The sequence below is a fragment of the Bos indicus genome, chromosome 15 (assembly GCF_029378745.1).
Source record: "Bos indicus isolate NIAB-ARS_2022 breed Sahiwal x Tharparkar chromosome 15, NIAB-ARS_B.indTharparkar_mat_pri_1.0, whole genome shotgun sequence".
Lineage (NCBI taxonomy): Eukaryota > Metazoa > Chordata > Mammalia > Artiodactyla > Bovidae > Bos > Bos indicus.
The window spans coordinates 5560725-5581825 of NC_091774.1; the positions used below are offsets into that span (position 1 = coordinate 5560725).

The window sequence follows — 21101 nt, forward strand, 5'->3', positions numbered from 1 at the left end:
TAAAATAAGAAAATTTATATTTTTAAAAAAGAGGTTGTTAAAATGAGTAATTTAGCTTAGCAAGGTCACAGAATAACAATATCATTTAAAATCACATCAGAAAAGATAGGTAAATTCAAAAAGACCACAGAAATATATTTTAAAAGACCTAAAACTTGAGATCGATGTTTTTCTGGAACTCTCTTGCTTTTTTGATGATCCAGCAGAGGTTGGCAATTTGATTTCTGCTTCCTCTGCCTTTTCTAAAACCAGCTTGAACATCTGGAAGCTCACGGTTCACGTACTGCTTAAGCCTGGCTTGGAGAATTTTGAGCATTACTTTACTAGCGTGTGAGATGAGTGCAACTGTGCAGTAGTTTGAGCATTCTTTGGCATTGCCTTTCTTTGGGATTGGAATGAAAACTGACCTTTTCCAGTCCTGTGGCCACTGCTGAGCTTTCCAAATTTGCTGGCATGTTGAGTGCAACACTTTCACAGCATCATCTTTCAGGATTTGAAATAGCTCAACTGGGATTCCATTACCTCCACTAGCTTTGTTCATAGTGATGCTTTCTAAGGCCCACTTGACTTCACATTCCAGGATGTCTGGCTCTAGGTGAGTGATCACACCATCGTGATTATCTTGGTTGTGAAGATCTTTTTTGTATAGTTTCTTCCATGTATTCTTGCCACCTCTTCTTAATATCTTCTGATTCTGTTAGGTCCATACCATTTCTGTCCTTTATTGAGCCCATCTTTGCATGAAATGTTCCCTTGGTATCTGTAATCTTCTTGAAGAGATCTCTAGTCTTTCCCATTCTGTTGTTTTCCTCTCTTTGCATTGATCACTGAAGAAGGCTTTCTTATCTCTTCTTATTCTTTGGAACTCTGCATTCAGATGCTTATATCTTTCCTTTTCTCCTTTGCTTTTCAATTCTCTTCTTTTCACAGCTATTTGTAAGGTCTCCCCAGTCAGCCATTTTGCTTTTTTTGCATTTTTACATCTGCTGGATCATTGAAAAAGGAAGAGAGTTCCAGAAAAACATCTATTTCTGCTTTATTGACTATGCCAAAGCCTTTGACTGTGTGGATCACAATAAACTGTGGAAAATTCTGAAAGAAATGGGAATACCAGACCACCTGACCTGCCTCTTGAGAAACCTATATGCAGGTCAGGAAGCAACAGTTAGAACTAGACATGGAACAACAGACTGGTTCCAAATAGGAAAAGGAGTACATCAAGGCTGTATATTGTCACTCTGCTTATTTAACTTCTATGCAGAGTACATCATGAGAAACGCTGGGCTGGAAGAAGCACAAGCTGGAATCAAGACTGCCGGGAGAAATGTCAATAACCTCAGATACGCAGATGACACCACCCTTATGGCAGAAAGTGAAGAGGAACTAAAGAGCCTCTTGATGAAAGAGGAGAGTGAAAAAGTTGACTTAAAGCTCAACATTCAGAAAACGAAGATCATGGCATCCGGTCCCATCACTTCATGCGAAACAGTGGAAACAGTGTCAGATTTTATTTTTTTGGGCTCCAAAATCACTGCAGATGGTGACTGCAGCCATGAAATTAAAAGACACTTACTCCTTGGAAGAAAAATTATAACCAACCTAGATAGCATACTGAAAAGCAGAGACATTACTTTGCCATCAAAGGTTCGTCTAGTCAAGGCTATGGTTTTTCCAGTGGTCATGTATGGATGTGAGAGTTGGACTGTGAAGAAAGCTGAGCACCGAAGAATTGATGCTTTTGAACTGTGGTGTTGGAGAAGACTCTTGAGAGTCCCTTGGACTGCAAGGAGATCCAACCAGTCCATTCTAAAGGAGATCAGCCCTGGGTATTCTTTGGAAGGAATGATGCTAAAGCTGAAACTCCAGTACTTTGTCCATCTAATGTGAAGAGTTGACTCATTGGAAAAGACTCTGACACTGGGAGGGATTGGGGGCAGGAGGAGAAGGGGATGACAGAGGACGAGATGGTTGGATGGCATCACCGACTCGACGGACGTGAGTCTGAGTGAACTCCGGGAGTTGGTGATGGACAGGGAGGCCTGGCATGCTGCGATTCATGGGGTCACAAAAACAGTCGGACACGACTGAGGGACTGAACTGAACTGAAAACTTGAAAGATCATCTATGTATAGGTCAGTAAAACTGATACTAATATTTTGATTCTCCTGAATTGATCTCAAGTTTCAATGTAATCCCAATCAAAATTCCAGTAAGTTTTTTTGTGTGGAAACTGACAGCAACTGATTCTAAAATTTCTATGGAAAGTCCAGTATTACCCAAAATAATATTTGAGAAGAAAAAACTTAGAGAATTTTAGATTATCAGATTTAAAGACTCACCGCAAAATTACAATATTAAGAAGTTGTTTTAACATACCAGTAGACATATAGATGGAGAAGGCAATGGCACCCCACTCCAGTACTCTTGCCTGGAAAATCCCATGGATGGAGGAGCCTGGTAGGCTGCAGTCCAGGGGGTCGTTCAGAGTCGGACACGACTGAGCGACTTCATTTTCACTTTTCACTTTCCTGCATTGGAGAAGGAAATGGCAACCCACTCCGGTGTTCTTGCCTGGAGAATCCCAGGAATGGGAGAGCCTGGTGGGCTGCCATCTATGGGGTCGCACACAGTCGGACACGACTGAAACAACTTAGCAGCAGCAGCAGACATATAGATCTACTGAACAGTATAGTACTGAGTTCATTAAATATATGGTCAACTAATTTTCTACAAAGGATCCAAAGTAATTCAATGGGGAAAACAATAAAGAACACTTACAACTCAGTAGTAAGATAACTGATAACTGAATTTTTTAAAAATGTGCAAAAGATTTGACCAGACATGCATATTAAGGTTATGCATATTAAAGTTAGCATATTAAAAGTCACTCAATATATTTGTTATGAGAAAAGTATAAATTAAAACAATATTGCAATATCATTTCATATTCACCAGAATGGCTAATACTAAAAGACAGACAATACTAGTACATTTAGAGATGAACTTTTAATACATCTCAGTAGCAGGATAATTCAGGTAAGCACTAAAATTGTCTATATATAAAATTAAAGCTAATGATCCAAAAAGATTAAAAATATCTTTATCATCCATTAAGTACTAGACAAAAAGTAGACGTTAACAACAACTAGATAAAAATTAGATATTTAAGAAAGGAAACAGGATAACACATTTCACTACAAATTCATGCTATCTATTCTCACTGAACATTATCTGATGCATCACTGATTCTTTCTGAAAAAACCCTGAACACAGACACTTATCTAAACTTTTCCCACTTTCCTAAACTTCTAACCTTACGCTTTAGTGAAAAGATTCAGAAAACCAAGGACATGAGAATCCTCAAATTTCTCCTCTCTGCTTCAAAATACCTCATTTTGTGACCTGTGTTCTTTTTCATGTCATCTTTAAGGAACAATTATCTTTTCTATTTTTACAAGGCTAGCATACCTGCCCAAGTCTCCTTGTTCGCATGTATCAACCCATTTCTTACACATCCAATCTCCACCTCTACACTGGTTGCTTTAATCTCAGTCATCAAACACGTTTAAGTTGCCCATCACCTTAAAATTTGTCGTAAACCCATAGCTTACTCAAGACACATTCACCACTGATATTAACAAAAGAGTATTGCAGGGATTCAGGACACTACCCCTAAATATGGCACCTTGGCATATCGGGTATTGTAAGTTACAGACATCTGAGAAAGAGCCGGTACAGGATGGACTTTCTTCTCTTGAACAGTGATAACACCCTCAAGTGAGAGGTATCCTCACTATAATCTGGAGAAAAGGTGCATACTTATCTTTAAAGTCAGAAGGACACAGAGAAATCTTAACAAGCAGGCCATGCTAAATTTCCCCCAGCTTGTAATTCTTAGCTCATACCACTCTGTCCTATTCACATTTTTCCATGACCTTCCACCCTTCCTCAGACCTGGCCTAAAATCACTCAAGTTTAACAGCTTCTCTGTTTTCTTGTGAAGGTTCCTACGGTATGTAAAACATGAATTTGCAGGCTCTTCTCTTGTTAACTTGTATTTTCTAATAAAGTCACAGCTGAGAATCTAGAAGATTTGGAAAAAAAATTTGTTTCCTCCCCTATAGTATTATACATACAGTTCATTCTGTACATCACATTATTTGTACTCTGGATAAAAATATTCTGTTCTCAATGGTCATAAAATATGCTAATATCTAACTCTAATCTTCAATTGAGCACTTTTGTTAATTTATCTCCACATTACTTTTTTACAACTTGTTTAAAAAATAGTGGTTACCCTACAGTTTATACTCTACACCTTTAATTAATCAGTGTCAGCCTTCAAATATTATTATACTGCTCCACAGGACTTCCTTGGTAGCTCAGTCAGTAAAGAATCTGCCTACTATGTGGGAGACCTGGGTTCGCTCCCTGGGTTGGGAAGATACCTTGGAGAAGGGAATGGCAACCCATTCCGGTATTCTTGCCTGGGAAATCCAATGGACCGAGGAGCCTGGAGGGCTACAGTCCATGGGATCACAAGGAGTCAGACACAACTGAGCAGCTAACGCACATACTGCCCCACATGTTCTCTAAGGAAGCTAAACTGTATACTCTCAATCCCTTCCTCCTAACTTCTGTGCTTTTGCTGTTGTCTGTTTTAGTTTTACATACACTATAGACCATCAGGAGTTTGAAACTATTAATACTTTCTGTTTTAGGCTGTTAGTTATCTTTCAAAGAAATCAAAATAAAAATTTAGTTTAACTCACTTTATTCCATGTCTAGAGCTCTTCATTCGTTTGTATCGAACCAACATTCGGTCTGCAACCACAGCTCTTATGCCTGAAAAACTTCCTGTAACAATCTTGTAGAGTAAATCTGCTAGCAATAAATTCTGGTTTTATTTAAGAAAAACTTCAACGCTTCAGTTTTGAAAGATATTTTGCTCGGCACTGATCTCAGGGTTTTTTCATTCAGCACTTTACAGTCACTATTCTACTGTCTTCTGCCTTGAATAGCTTCTGAGAAAAAGGCAGCTCTATCACTTCTCTTTGTTCCTTTATATGTAGCGTGTCTTCTCCCCCTCTCACAGTCTTCAGTATTTTATCCTTTTGTTTTCAACAGTCTAAATATTCTATGCTTAGGTGGGCTTGTTTTTGTTGGTGTTAGTAGGATGGGGATTTATCCAGCAAGGTGCTCTTTGACCTTCATGGATTTGTGGATCCCAACTACATAATTGTTACACTGCTCCATATTATTCCACAATATTGGATGCTTTCTTCCATGGTTTTTTTCACTTTTTTCTCCTCTGTTTCAGTCTGGGTAATTTTTATTGATTTACCTTCAGTTTCGATGATTCTCTCCACGGCTGTTTCAAGTCTATTGATTATCTTGTCAAAGACACCCTACACCTCTGTTAGTATAGACTGTATTTCTAGCACTTTCATTTTATCAGTTTATAATTTCTATATCACAGTTGAAACCATCTGATCTGCCATATAAATAAGTACAACTAACAGTCTTAGGTACTGACAATGTGTCCCTGGGTCTTAGAGACGTGGCCTTCTCAGAGCCCCTTCCCTCGTCCCAGCTGTAGTTCTGCACAGATTCCCGCCCCTTCCCACAGGGGTGGAGGATTTTTTCTGTTTGCCAGAGTATCTCAGTGAGGGTCTGTCTGCATTGATGATAAACCTCCTGGCACTGAAATCACTGCTACTTCTTTCTTGATGGTGGAGAAGGGATGACAGCATTCTTGTTGTCCTGATTTGACCTCAGTCATAGGTGGATATTGTGCCCACAGAGCTCAGGGATGTGGCCCCTCTGAACTATAACTCAGGCATACATTCCCTTCCCTAACAGAGGGGTAGAGAGTTTTCCCTATTCCATTTTCCTAGTTGAGTTTTATTCAGTACTATAAGGTCAAGAGCAGCTTTCATCCTTCTCGTTGTGTTTCTTCGTATCTCCCCACAGATGAAGGCTCCTGCCCCATGAAGTATACAGGGACAGAGTTCCAGGCCTCTCCTCCTTACCAACGGACACTCTTCTCTGCCCTTGGGCCACCCACCGCAAAGGAAGCTTTTTAAGTACCCTCACCATATAGAGGACCATGAGTAGAACTCTGTTATCTGTGGCCTTCATCCTCCACCAGCCTGCCTGTGGCCTTGACCAATTCACTAAGCTTAATTCCTACCAGTCCCTGCTTGCACCTGCTCCAGGTAGACAAACCCTTGTATCTTATAATCACCTGTAGGCACCTGTCTTTCCTTAGATTTCAGTTCATTGTTCTGCAAACTCATCTCTCCAACAGGTTCAAGAAAAGTCATGAACTTGGTTTGGACTCTTTTATTGTAAGCATAGAAATAATGCTCTTTTCATCGCTCTGTCTGTCTCTGAGGTTAATCTATTATTGATCCTTCTTTCACTCCACATATGGCCATAATCAACAACAGATTTTTAATATTCCCATTTATCTAATACAACGAAAAGGCCGCCTGTTTGGTCTCAGCATCTAAATATTAATCCAGGGAAAAAATGAGTGACTTTGCTGATGTACCTCCACCAAGGATGTAAGAGAACTGTTTTCTGCTCAGTTTTGGTTTGAGGGGAGAAGGGATGTGAAAGAGATGGATGGAAAAATGGCATTGTCATTAACAGTTCTACCAAGCAAAATAATGGGATCGACAATTTCCTGAGTGCTATTTTAAGCGTATCATGTATCTGGACAGACAAAAATCAATATATGTCCCCAAAAGATACCGCCTCACCTTGGTAAACAAGGACACACACTAATGATAACAATTGAGGGACTTACTGATTAAAGAACATGATTTTAAATATTTATTTGTTTGACTGGGTCAGGTCTTAGTCGTGGCACTGGGATCTTTCACTGTGGCACATGGACTCTCTAGCTGTGGCGCATGGGCTCTGGAGCTGCTGCCCACACGCCCAGCTGCTCCACTGCATGTGGGATCTTAGTTCCCTGACCAGGGGTCAAACCCACATTCCTTTCACTGCAGGGCAGATTCCCAACCAAACGGACTATGAAACAAGTCCCAAGAACATGATTTTAAATGTTAAACTTAATTATGTTTAGCTTTCATTTTCTCATATAAAAAACTTTTGTTTAACAAAACAAGCTGTATCAACTAGAACTTATTTTTAACAATAAAAAAGATAAAATTCAGCCATAAAAAGGACAAAATAATGCCATCTGTAGGAACATGGATGGACCTAGAGATTGTCATACTGAGTGAAATAAGGCAGACAGAGAAAGATAAATATCATATGACATGGCTTATACGTGGAATCTTAAAAAAAAAAAAGGGTATAAATGAACTTATCTATAAAACACAAATAGAGTTACAGATGTAGAAAACAAATTTATGATTTCCAGAGGATGATACTAGTTATCTATTTTATTATTTATAAATAAAATAAGGATGATATTAGTTATCTATTTTATTATTTATATTATTTAGATAACTAATAAGGACCTACTAATATATTAATAGCACAAGGAACTCCACTCAATACTCTCAGCTTTCTCAGTCTCCTTTTTCACTCTGCCATTAGAGTGGTAACATCTGCATATCTGGTGTTATTGATATTTCTCCCTTCAATCTTGAGTTCAGCCTGTGAGTTTTCCAGCTTGACATTTCGCATGATGTACTCTTCATTTAAGTTAAATAAGCAGGGTGACAATATACAGCCTTCTACTCCTTTCCTGATTTTGAACCAATGTTTCATGTCTGGTTCTAACTATTGCTTCTGGTCCTACATACACGTTTCTCAGGAGGCAGGTAAGAGTGGAAAAAGTTGGTTTAAAACTCAACATTCAAAAAACTAAGATCATGGCATCCAGTCCCATCACTTCATGGCAAACAGATGGGGAAACAATGCAAACCGTGACAGACTTTATGTTCTTGGGCTCCAAAATCACTGCAAACAGTGACTGCAGCCACGAAATTAAAAGATACTTGCTCCCTGGAAGAAAAGCTATGATAAGGAAAACCTAGACAAGCATATTAAAAAGCAGAGACATCACTTTGCCAACAGAGGTCTGTCTAGTCAAAGCTGCAGCTCTTCCAGTAGTCACGGACAGATGTGAGGGTTGGACCATAAAGAAGGCTGAACACTGAAGACCTGATGCTTTCCATTTGGTAGTTTCAGGTATTCACTCAGTAAGTCAATGTTTGTTGAAAGCCTACCACATTCCTGGCAGTAGCTAGCAACTTAGTCTTATACATATGTCCCTCTGTTCTTGGGGAAATACACACGGAAACAGTTAAAAATCAATACAGAGTAAGAGCTCTATTGAACTAAGAACAGTATACCACAGAAACAAGTGAAAGTGAAAGTGAAGTCACTCAGTCGTGTCTGACTCTTTGTGACCCCAATGGCCTGTAGCCTGCCACACTCATCCATCATGGGATTTTTCAGGCAAGGATGATGGAGTGGGTTGCCATTTTCTTTCTCCATGGGATCTTCCTGACTCAGTGATCAAACCCAGGTCTCCCACACTGCAGGCAGACTCTTTACTCTCTGAGCCACCAGGGAAGCAAGTCCAGATTTGAAGGGATAAGGAAACATCTTCTAAAGGAAGGAAAATCTCAGTTGAACCCTGAATTTAAAATAGGAGGCTGCTAGCTGAGTGCTGCAGAATAGATGCCTTCAAATAGTGGTTCTGGAGAAGACTTTTGAGAATCCCTTGGACTGCAAGAAGATCAAACCAGTGGATCCTAAAGGAAATCAACCCTGAATATCCACTGGAAGGACGGATGCTGAAGCTGAAGTTCCAATAATTTGGCCACCTAATGCAAAGGGCCGACTCACTGGAAAAGACCCTAATGCTGAGAAAGATTGAGGGCAATCTTTGAGGAGCAGAAGAAGGTGGCAGAGGATGAGATGGTAAGATAGCATCATGACTCAATGGACATGAGTTTGAGAAAACTCAGGGAGGTAGTGAAGGACAGAGAGGTCTGGCATGCTGCAGTTCATGGGGTCACAGAGTCAAACATGACTTAGGGACTGAACAACATTCACTTGCACAGCTTCCCCTCTCTCCACCTCCCCAAACACTGTAATTTGATATCTATCCTCTAAATTTCTACAGGAAGAGGCTCTAAAGAAGTCTTGAAAAACTGCTCAAAGCCTGTGTGTGTGTGCATGGTATGTGCTCAGTCATATCAGACAGACTCTTTGCGAGCCTATGGACTGTAGCCCGCCAGGCTCCTCTGTCTATGCAATTTTCCAGGCAGGAATATTGGAGTGAGTTGCCATTTCCTCCTCCATGGGATCTTCCTGACCCAGAGATCAAGCCCTCAACTCCCCTATTAGCAGGCAATTCTTTACCACGGAGCCACCTGGGAAGCACATGACTTACTCTCAGTTCTAATCAACCTTTACCACTGATAACTCCTCCTCCATTCTGCTTAAAACTCTTGCCACACACTACCATCACCTTGGAACCTGCCTTTAAAATTCTGATTGATTGTCTTATTTTCCGACTGCAGTTTACTCTTGCTAAAATCTTTCCAGGTTCACACATACGTTAAATGTAGGTATTTCCCAGGGTTCTACCCTCAGGTATCTTCGCTTTTTGCTCTATCAATGTTTTCTAATAATCTCTGATTCCCATGACTTCCTCTCCCACAAACATGTTGCTGTTTGTCAACCCCTTTTAAATCATATCTATATCTGAATTCTCTCCTGTGTTTATTTAGTCAAAATTCCCAGTAGACATTTCAAACTAGATATTTTACATGGAAACTTCAAATAAATATTATTAGAAAAAATATTCATTTATATATCAAATTAATATATCAAGATGATGTCTTCCCCTCCCCATCATCAAAACAAAATGGTATGATCATATATGATCATCTGTACCATTTTTCTAGATTCCACACATAGGTGTTAATATATGACATTTGTTTTTCTCTGACTTCAGTCTGTATGGTAGTCTCTTGATCCACTGCTATACAGTAGAAACTAATACAATATTGCAAAGCAACATTATTCCAATAAAAAATAACTTAAAAAACAATGTAAAATAAAACCCATAGTTTCTTCCTTTTGGGGTTTCCTAGTGGTCCAGTGGTAAAGCATCCGCCTACCAGTGTAAGGGAAATAAGTTCGATCCCTGGTCCAGGAAGATGTCACATGCCATGGGGCAACCAAGTGTGCAGACCACAACTGCTGAAGCTGCCTGCGCACCCTCGCTCCACAACACGGAAAGCCAGGGCAATGAGAAGCCCGCACACGGCAACCAGAGGAGCCCCGCTCACTGCGGTGAGAGAGTCCACACAGTGACTGAAGACCTGAGGCAGCCAAAATCATAAACCAATTAGAGAATTTTCTTCCTTTTGACACTCACCATTTGACTACTGCTACAATATCCGTACAGTATTTATAACATGGTGGGAGAACTGAAGGAAAAAGGGACAGTGTAATAGCTAGTGTCAATGAAATACCTTATCGTGGAGATACTGCAACAGATTAAAACAAAAAATCAGAAAGGTGACCGCCAGCCTCATGGAAATATGACTCACTCCTCTTTTTTCTCCTTTTTGATTTACAACTAATTGGACATCTCTAAATGAAAAAAAAAAGAAAAAAAGCAACTCTGCACATCACACTGTGACACTTGTGAGACCCACACACATGTGCACCGGAAGGGAGCAGACAGCAGAATGAGAGCTCGGCTGCGGCAGTGAGGTGGCGCTAGGAGGACGGAGATGGCGGAGGTGGCGCTGAGGTGGCGGAGGTGGCTGAGGTGGTGCTAAGGTGGCGGAGGTGGCGGAGGTGGCACCGAGGTGGCAGAGGTGGCGCGGGGATGAGGCAGGTGGCTGAGGTGGCACGGAGGTGGTGGATGGGGCCCTGAGGAAGCGGAGGCCACGTGGCGCTGAGGAAGTGGAGGTGGCGCTGAGTTGGGAGCGCAGCGTCAGGCAGTGGAACCGCGTGACCTTGCTGGTGGAGGAGGCGGAGCGAGCGGAAGGCTAGGCGGCAAGTGCCTCACGCTCTGCAGCAAGAGCTCACCGCTCTCTGAGGACAGAGGGCAGTGACTGGGGAAGGGAGACAGAGGCAGCCGACAAAGAGATACGAAGGAAGAGCTTCCTGCTGTCTGCCCCAGGATGCTGGCCCTAGAACTGTTGGGAACCCTCCGACTGAAACGAACCCTACTGGGTCATGGGTAAGCCAAATAGACAAGTGCTAAGGACACACTTCCTCCAACCTGAGTGAGTGAAGTCGCTCAGTCGTGTCTGACTCTTTGCGACCCTGTGGACTGTAGCCCACCAGGCTCCTCCGTCCATGGGATTCTCCAGGCAAGAGTACTGGAGTGGGTTGCTATTTCCTTCTCCAGGGGATCTTCCCAACCCAGGGATCGAACCCAGGTCTCCCGTGTTGCAGTCAGACGCTTTAACCTGTGAGCCACCAGGGAACCCCAACTTAGCTGCCACCTTTTTACATTTTTTTAAAAACGCATGCTCTTGTCCCCCAGCTTAGCAGCAGCCAAGTCCTCGCTAGTAAGAAAAACCAAAAACTTGTGCTCTACTGCCACCTTCTGGCAAACAAAAAGGCTCCTAATTACCAACCTATTGAACAGTTAGAACCACAGTAAACAAACTCTTGCCTAAGTGAGAAAGATATTCACTAACTCAAATTTGATGGCAAAGGCACTTTTCATCAAACACCATGAAAAATTCCAGCAATAAAGTATTACGAAAAGAAAAAAGCAATTTTCTAGCAGCCAAACCTAAAGACACAGAATATTGCAATTTAACTGATAAAGAATTAAAAATAGCTGTTATGAAGAAATTCAGTGAGCTACAAGAAAACTCAAAATGACAATACAATGACCTTAAGAATAAAATAAGGAGTATTTTACCAAAGAGGCTGAAATTCTAAAAAAGAACCAAACTGTATTGTACTCACACAAAAACAGACACATTGACCAATGGAACAGAATAGAAAGTCCAGAATTAAATTCCAGTAGATAAAGTCAACTAATATTTGACAATAGAGCCAAGAATATGCAATGGGGAAAGAGTAGTCTCTTCAACTAATGGTGCTGGAAAACTGGAAAAATACATGCAAAACAATGAAATTATACTCTCTCATGTCACTTACAACAATTACCTCAAAAGATATCAAAGACATAAGACTTGATAACATAAAACTCCTAGAAGAAAACGTAGGGAAGAAGCAATGTCTTGGCAGTGATTTTTTTAGTATGACACCAAAAGGACAAACAACAAAAACAAAAATCAACACATGTGACTACATCAAAATCAGAAGTTTCTGCATAGCAGAACCAGCAATTAACTAAATGAAAAGATAACTTACAGAATGTGAGACAACTTTTTCAAACCATATATCAGATAAAGAGTTAACATTCAAAATGTATAAAGAATTTAGTCAACTTCATCACACACACACAAAAAGTCCGATTAAAAAATAGGCCAAAGAACAAGAGGCAAAGAGTACATCAAAATGGTCAACAGACACGTGAAAAGATGCTCATCACTAATCAGAGAAATGGTAATGAAAGCCACAACAAGGTATCACCAAACACCTGTCACAATGGGTATCATCAAAGGCAAAGAATAACAGATGTTGGGAAGGATGTCAGGAAAAGGGAATCTTCATGCACCATTGGTGGGAGTGTAAACTAGTGCAGCCACTGTAGTAAACAGTATGGAATTTCCTTAAAAAATTAAAAATAGATGTATTATACGATCTTGAAATTCCACTTCTAGGTATATACCCCAAAAATGAAAATAGGATTTCAGCAGAATATATGCACTCTCATGGTGATTGCTGCATTATTCCCAATAGCCAAGATATGAAGACAACCCAAGTGCCCATCAATGAATGAATAAATAACAAAGATGTAGAACGTATACACAATGGAATATTATTCAGCCACGACAAAGGAAGATATCCTTCCATTTGTGACAACATGGATGTACATTAAACACATTACGCTATGTGAGATGGGCGTCCCAGATGGTGCTAGTGATAAAGAACCTGCCTGCCAATGCAGGAAGCCTAAGAGACATGGGCTCAATCGCTGGGTTGGGAAGATCCCCTAGAGGAGAAAATGGCAACCCCCTCCTGTATTCTTGCCTGGAGAATCTCATGGAGAGAGAAGCCTGGCTGGCTACAGTCCATAGGATCACACAGAGTCGGACACGACTGAAGCAACTTAGCATGCACACATGCTATTTGAGATGAGTCAGACAGATAAAGTCAAGTTATTGAATCTAAAAAGTCAAAATGAACAACAGAATAAAATGACTGTTACCAGGGGATGAGGGTGGCGGAGATAAGAGTGTTTAAGGGTACAAACTTACAACAAGTACTAAATAAGCTATAGAGATCTAATGCACAGTATAATGAATATAAGCAATAATGTGCTAAGGCACTTCAGTTGTGTCCGACTCTTTGTGACCCTATGGACTGTAGCCTGCCAGATGCCTCTGTCCATGGGATTCTCCAGGCAAGAATACTGGAGTGGGTTGTCATTTCCTCTTCCAGGGGATCTTCCCGACCCAGGGATCAAACCCACGTCTCTCATGTCTCCTGCATTGGCAGGTGGGTTCTTTGCCACTAGCACCACCTGGGAAGCCTCATAAGCACTAATACCATACTATAAATATGTAATATAATAAATATCCCTATCAGCAAAAAAAAAAAAAAGCTAGTAACAGCTGACTCACAGCACCTGTAAATAAGTATCACTAACACTGTTGTAAACCAGATGTGGTAAATGCCTAGGAGGGATGCACTCAGTTCATTTAAAAAGGCCAAGTCATCAGATACCTGCTTTAATATCAGTTCCATATTCCTGAACTTGTATATGATCAATAAAGGAATTGTTACATCTATTCAGTGTCAGTCAGGCTTCTTCATACCTGAACATTCACTTTCAAGAACAAGCATTCTAAATGTGGCTACAAATGTGACTTGTAGTCTAAAAGCTCTAAATATGCTCTAAATATAGAAATTTTTTTCAGTTTACATATAAATGTTTATAATTATGAAGAAGAGATGTTGCAGTAATTGATGTACTCTGAAAGCTGTTTAAGTATAAAAATTATAATTAAGAACTTTTAAATAGTTAAAATAAATTAACAGTAAACCAGACTGACAGTTAAAATATAAATATTAAGAGAGTATGTCACCAAAAAACATCAAGGAAGAACATGTTATCCTCTTTTCATTTCATAAATATTTATAAAAATTTAAATACTAACACAAGAAAAAACACCAGAGATTAAATCATAGTAAAATAACTTTACGAGAACTATTTTGGTATACTAACTAGAATAAGTAAAAAGCAAAAATGAAGCCTATGTTGTCTCAGGACTATCTGGGAAAATGAGATTGGGGTCTATCTTCCTACAGTACTGTGTTAAGTTGTTTCAGTCATGTTCAACTCCATGCAACCCTATGGACTGTGGCTCGCCAGGTTCCTGTCCTACTTCCCTAAAAACCACAGAGTTAAGATAAATGTAAAATGTTCGTCTGCCTAGTTTACTTTGAAATCCCTAATTCTTGAGATTCCACTTAGACTGATGAACTTCAGGTTAGCATAACATGCATACCCTGGACCTATGTGACTAAAACGTAATAGAAGATTTGTGTAAGTGACTTAGCAGCAGCAGCGAGGCTATGATTGGGCTGCCCCAGTGGCTCAGATGGTAAAGCATCTGCCTGCAATGTGGGAGAACCAGGTTCAATCCCTGGGTCAGGAAGATCCCCTGGAGAAGAAAATGGCAAACCACTCCAGTATTCTTGCCTGGAAAATTCCACGGACTGAGGAGACTGGTAGGCTATAGTCCACGGGGTCACAAAGCGTCGGACACGACTGAGCAACTCCACTTTCACTTTTCAAGGCTATGATTTAGTGCCAAGTCCACACACTCTGAGCTCTCATCAGTGGCAGCCATCCATGGTCCAGGAGAAAAAGAAGGTACAAAAAGAAGATGGTTGGTGGGCCCTTCCATTCGATGAAGATGCTCAGTATTCTCTATTTCTTGTCTCCTATCCTTCCCTGACGTCTCCAAGGCTACATCTATCCTACTTTACTCTTTCCCTTCATTAGACATTTGATCCAAGCAGAGCTAAATTAAATTCTTTCAGAAGCTGAATGATACTGAGAAAGAAGTTGTGAAAGCCATGTTATGTTAATAACAGGAAGTTGAAAACAGACTCTTGAACTTCTATTTATAAGGTTCCTAAAGCAAATACTCTCTTGGATTCTATAAAATAAACTTTTATTCTTTTAATGACCTTTTAATTCTTTTAACCTTTTTTGCTTAAGCATTGTAAAATTATACACAAACACATATACAACACACACACAGGCTCAAATGTATGTACATAATTCTTACGTTATTGGTGGACTTGTTAAAAAATAACTATTTCAGGTCAACAAAAAGGATGGAGGGAGAAGAAAAGAGTGTAATCATGTATGTTATGAAGCTAAGGAACAGGTAGGAGTTGATATTCTCTTGTGGACTATCTGACTTAGCACTTTGGATGACAAAGGGAAAAGGAACCAGACAGTGTCTTCAGCTAGCATAGGTGAAGAGAGGTTGTTAAGATCTCATTTGTTCCAGAAAACAGTTATACATATTTACATATTATGCAAATGAGTATATATTTATATACTCGAACATTTTTTACAAACATGTGAAAATGAACATTAAAATTCCACAAGGAACATTTCAGCGAATAATTTGAAGGAAAAAAATTAGTGAATAATAAGAGAGAAAACTATCAATTTTATAAATGTTGGCTGAAATAGTAAACAAATACAAAACTGTGGAGCTAAATATGATAACATAATCTAGCTAGGATGCCCATAAATTACCAAAAGTAAACTGTTAAGAGCCATAAGAATTTCCCATACACTGACCCACAATGAACCTACGTAACAGTTCACAATTCGGTGCACAGAGCTTAGCAGTACAGTAGTGCCTGAGGAGCAGTTGGAGAGGCCATGTCTTTACTCAAAGACAATTTAAATATCAGTCCTGCCTCTTACTGGCTCTATGATCTTCGGTAAGTAACTTAATTCTCTCCACCAGTTTCCTCACATACTGAGGGAAAAGTGATAGATCTTACCTCATAGAGTTTATGAAGACTAAAGTTTCTGCGTATAAAGCATTTAAAACACCAGGCACACACTTAAATGTCAATAAATGTTAGCTCTTATTTGACCAACTTATTCTTGATCCAAACAGAAGCTAGACTGTATAGCGTTCTTGGCTTATGTTTTTCTGTGTCTCAATAATTTAAAAATCCATATTCCCTCAATGTTTTGCAATATTCAATCATTAAATAAATATTTATCTTTTATCAAACAATACACAAATGATGATTTTAAATTTAATGATACATTCAATTTCTTAAACTAAATTTAAAATACCCTTAATAAGATAAATTCCAGGAGTAAAACCAATATATTTTGGATAAAATGCATAGTATTCACTGTTATTTTACTAATTTTAACAAATGTATTAAGATAGAAACATTTTAAATTCATTTAAGACAGAATCTATTATATTACATAAAATTTAAAAACTAAATAAAACATGTGGATCTGTACTATTAAATAAAATGTAATGTTTCTTTCAGGCTCAGTAGCAACATTTTTTCTAAAATGTAGATCTAATTTATGTTACCTGAGAACTGATCATGCGCTGAGATGAGCGAGCAATGTTAGCAGGCAGACCAAAGAAACTAGGTTTGTCATCCTCTGGAAGTTTCTCAATGACAGCACGATAGTCCTAAATATAGAGAAGTAAAAAACAGTTTTTCACTAAAAATCAAGTTTACAACCACTGAAATCAGAAAGAACCAGAATACCAGTAAGTATTAAATTACTAGTTATTCATGTCACACTTTCTAGGTAAACCTCACTTTCAGTGTGTATAGTATTAATTCAGTTATCTAATGGAAATTCTCTTTGTCATGACTTCATTATACTTTCTTATCTGACATTTCTCATAATTGAAGGGACCCTGAATTGATTAAAGCAAACATATACGAGTGGCTATGCCTGTTGTTGTTCAGCCATTAGTTAGGTCGTGTATGAATATTTGTGACCCTATGGACTGTGGCACGCGACGCTTCCCTGTCCTTCACTATCTCCCAGAGTTTGCTTGAGTCAGTGATGCCATCTCACCATCTCTCTGCTGCCCTCTTCTTCTTTTGCCTTCTATCTTTCCCAGCATCGGGGTCTTTTCCAATGAGTCAGCTCTTCACATCAAGTGGTCCATGTATTGGAGCTTCAGCTCCATCATTAGTCCTTCCAATGAATATTCAGGGTTGATTTCCTTTAGGATGGACTGGTTGGATCTACTTGTAGTCTAAGGGACTCTCTGGAGAAGGCAATGGCATCCCACTCCAGTACTCTTGCCTGGAAAATCCCATGGATGGAGGAGCCTGGTGGGCTGCAGTCCATGGGGTTGCTAAGAGTCAGACATGACTGAGCGACTTCACTTTCATGTCTCACTTGCATGCATTGGAGAAGGAAATGGCAACCCACTCCAGTGTTCTTGCCTGGAGAATCCCAGGGACGGGGGACCGTGGTGGGCTGCCGTCTATAGGGTCACACAGAGTCGGACATGACTGAAGCAACTTAGCAGCAAGGGACTCTCAAGAGTCTTCTCCAACACCACAGTTCAAAAGCATCAATTCTTCAACACGCAGCCTTCTTTATGGTTCAACTCTCACATCCATACATGACTATGAACCTTTGTTGGCAAAGTGATATCTCTGCTTTTTAATACGCTGTCCAGGTTTGTCATAGATTTTCTCCCAAGAAGCAAGTGTCTTTTAATTTCATGGCTGCAGCACCATTCAAGGTGATTTTGGAGCCAGGAAGTGATGGGACTCAATGCCATCATCTTCGTTTTTTTGAATGCTGAGTTTGAAGCCAGGTTTTTCAATCTCCTCTTTCACCCTTATCAACAGGCTCTTTAAACTGGAAAGGCAGTCACTCCCTCACCCATCACAAATGGCATATGGGGAACCTGGTGCTAAACTATTCGGAGACGACCTGTTTTTAGGTCAGGGTTTCATAGGTAGCAGAGCAGCTTCCTCACTGCAATCTATTGAAAGTCAGCCCTTGACACAAGGGTTTGTAGGAGAAAAAAGTTCATTCTTTAAAAATGAAAAATAATTTAAAAACAGCAAAATAAAATTTTAAAAAGAGGCTCTTTAATTCCTCTTCACTTTCTGCCATTATATCTGAGGTTGTGGATATTTCTTTGGCAATCTTGATTCCAGCTTGTGAGTCATCCAGCCCAGCATTTAACATAATGTACTCTGCATACAAATAAGCAGGGTGACAATATACAGCCTTGTCGTACTCCTTTCCCAATTTTGAACCAGTCTGTTGTTCTATTTAAGGTTCTAACCCGCATACAGGTTTCTCAGGAGACAGATAAGGTGGTCTGATATTCCCATCTCGTTAAGAATTTTCCACAGTTTGTTGTGATCCCATATAGTCAAAGGCTTTTGCATAGTCAGTGAAGCAGAAGTGGATGTTTCTTTTCAAATTCCCTTGCTTTCTCTATGATCCAATGAATGCAATTTGATCTCTGGTTCCTTTGTGTTCAGTTGCTTCAGTCATGTCTGACTCTGTGTGACCCCATGGACTGTGGTCTACCAGACTTCTCTGTCCATGGAATTTCCCAAGCAAGAATACTGGAGTGGGCTGCCATTTCCTTCTCCATGGAATCTTCCCAACCCAGGAATCGAACTCTCATCTCCTGTGTCTCCTGCACTGGCAGATTCTTCACCACTGTGTGGTACCTCTGCCTTTTCTAAATCCAGCTTGTACATCTGGAAGTTCTTGGTTCATGTACTGCTGAACCCTAGCTTGAAGAATTTTGAACATAACCTTTTTAGCATGCAAAATGAGTGCAACTGTATGGTAGTTTGAGCATTCTTTGGCACTGCCCTTCTTTGGGACTGGAATGAAAATTGACCTTTTCCAGTCCTATGGCCACTGCTCAGTTTTCCAAATTTGCTGACATATTGAGTGCAGCACTTTAACAGCATCATCCTTTAAGATTTTAAATAGCTTAGCTGGAATCCTGTAACCTACCAAAGACTAATCAGCAGAGTGTAGCTCTGCTTATAATGAAATAAATACTCTAACAATCTTTTTTTTTTAACTTATAGAACCCTCAGAAACATACATACACACAGTCTGATGTACAAGAACTGCTTTGTAAATTGCTTTACTATAAAGCAATTCCAGTTAGTCTTAACTAGTGAGGCGTGATGAAATGCATCAATAATCCTATCCTTTCATCCCAAGACTTACTGTAAGCACTATAAAGGCTTGATTTGTCAAGCATTCACCCAGTTTCCACTTCAGATGCTAGACAGGAAACTAAGAGTATACCAAGATGATTTATTCAGTTTGGTCCAAAGATGGGAATTGTTTAGTTTGTTTTCATGAAGATACAAGTTTATTTTAAGGCAGGTATTCTATATGCATCTAAACTATTCTTGCTGAAGTGGGATAAACTGTTTTTAATGGAGCAGCCTCATCTTCTGCCCCTACCCTCTTCATCCTTTTTCATCCTTTGCAGCTGCCTCTCAAGAATTTCCAAGACACAGGTGCTGGAGTTAAACTCCAGGAAGTATGTCAAAGTTTGAAAAGAAATGCTGTTCTCTGAAATTTTTTCTCTCCTATAGCACAGTAAACTTCCTTAAGGTGTTCAGTCACATCATATTAATAGATATGCATAAATATATATGTATTATATGTGAGTGTATACTTGTGTATATGCATGCATTTGTGCATGTGTGTCTGTATGTCAAAGTGTTCTCCTCTCCTGGGAAACTCTGGCTTTCTCTTTCTATGTAACTCAATTAAATAGAAAGCTAAACATTGACTCTAGTGAATCATCTTATAATTTTTAAATTAAAAAAAAATTGTTTTCTCTTTTTTTCTTTTTATCATCTTTTTTGGCTCTGCCTTGCAGTATGTGAGATCTTAGTTCCCTGACCAGGGATTGAACCCATGTCCGCTGCCTGTGGAAGCATGGAGTCCTAACCACTGGACCACCAGGGAATTCACATAACCATCTTACAATTTTAAAACTACCGTTTTCTTTGTATTTATACACTTGGTTCATTTTTAAATATCTGTGAAACTTTCTCATTGAGACTGGGGAATCTTCTCTACTTTGGACATGTTTCCTAAGTAACAGACCTCTACATATCCAAACTGATATATTCTCACTTGGACACAAAAGAATGTATACCAAATGATATCCTTTACATGAAGTAGAGAGAGGCAAAACTGAACACAGGTTGTTGGAAATTAGGTTAATGTATCCTGTGTGAGGAGATTGTAACTAAAAGGGGAAGGACTTCCGGGGTGCTGATACTGTTGTTTCTTGATTCCAGTGCTGGTTATATTCATGTGTTCAGTGTACAAGTGAACTGAATTGTGCACTTATGACGTCTACTTTTATATATATATATTTTATGTTTCAATTTAAACTTCAAACAATAGAGACAAAAGACTTGTCAGGGTATGCTAACATGAGTACTATATATTTATCAGAAATAAATATATAATAATAAATATCTGTGATATTTCTGTCTGCACACTGACTCCAAGTTTCTTCTACTAAAAAGTAAACTCTATTGATGCATCAAGAGATCCACAATTCTTGAACAGGGTTATTATTGAGCAAATGTTCAATGAGTATTGTTGAATGATTAAATGAATGGAAACTGAAAAATAAAATAGATGGAATACTCAAAAAAACAGATAAGATATTCAATAAGTAAAATATTTAATATTGGTAGTCAAGATTTTATTTTTTGATTTATGTTACTAAAACAAAGGCATTTTCTTGAAAAATATTTGAATGAGAGAAAAGGCACAATACTGAAAGAAGTATATAATTAAATTTATGTATATTTTGTAATTCATGAAGAAACATGTAATTTAAATACTCTAGGCAATAAAAACATTTTTTGGGGGGCATTTACACAAATTGGTAGCAAAATAATTGAAATCTTTGGGCTACATTTTATACTATTTTCTGTAAAAG

The 21101-nt window shown here is 39.2% G+C and overlaps 1 protein-coding gene across 2 annotated transcripts in view; it reads right to left on the reverse strand.

Annotated features, from left to right (window-relative positions):
- DYNC2H1 (dynein cytoplasmic 2 heavy chain 1) overlaps positions 1–21101 on the reverse strand; it is a 397795-nt gene that overhangs the window by 128152 nt on the left and 248542 nt on the right. For both annotated transcript variants that reach the window (XM_070803297.1, XM_019975614.2), the window contains one exon: positions 16698–16802. In XM_070803297.1, coding sequence (XP_070659398.1) covers positions 16698–16802 — 105 coding nt within the window. The remainder of the gene's footprint in view (positions 1–16697; positions 16803–21101) is intronic.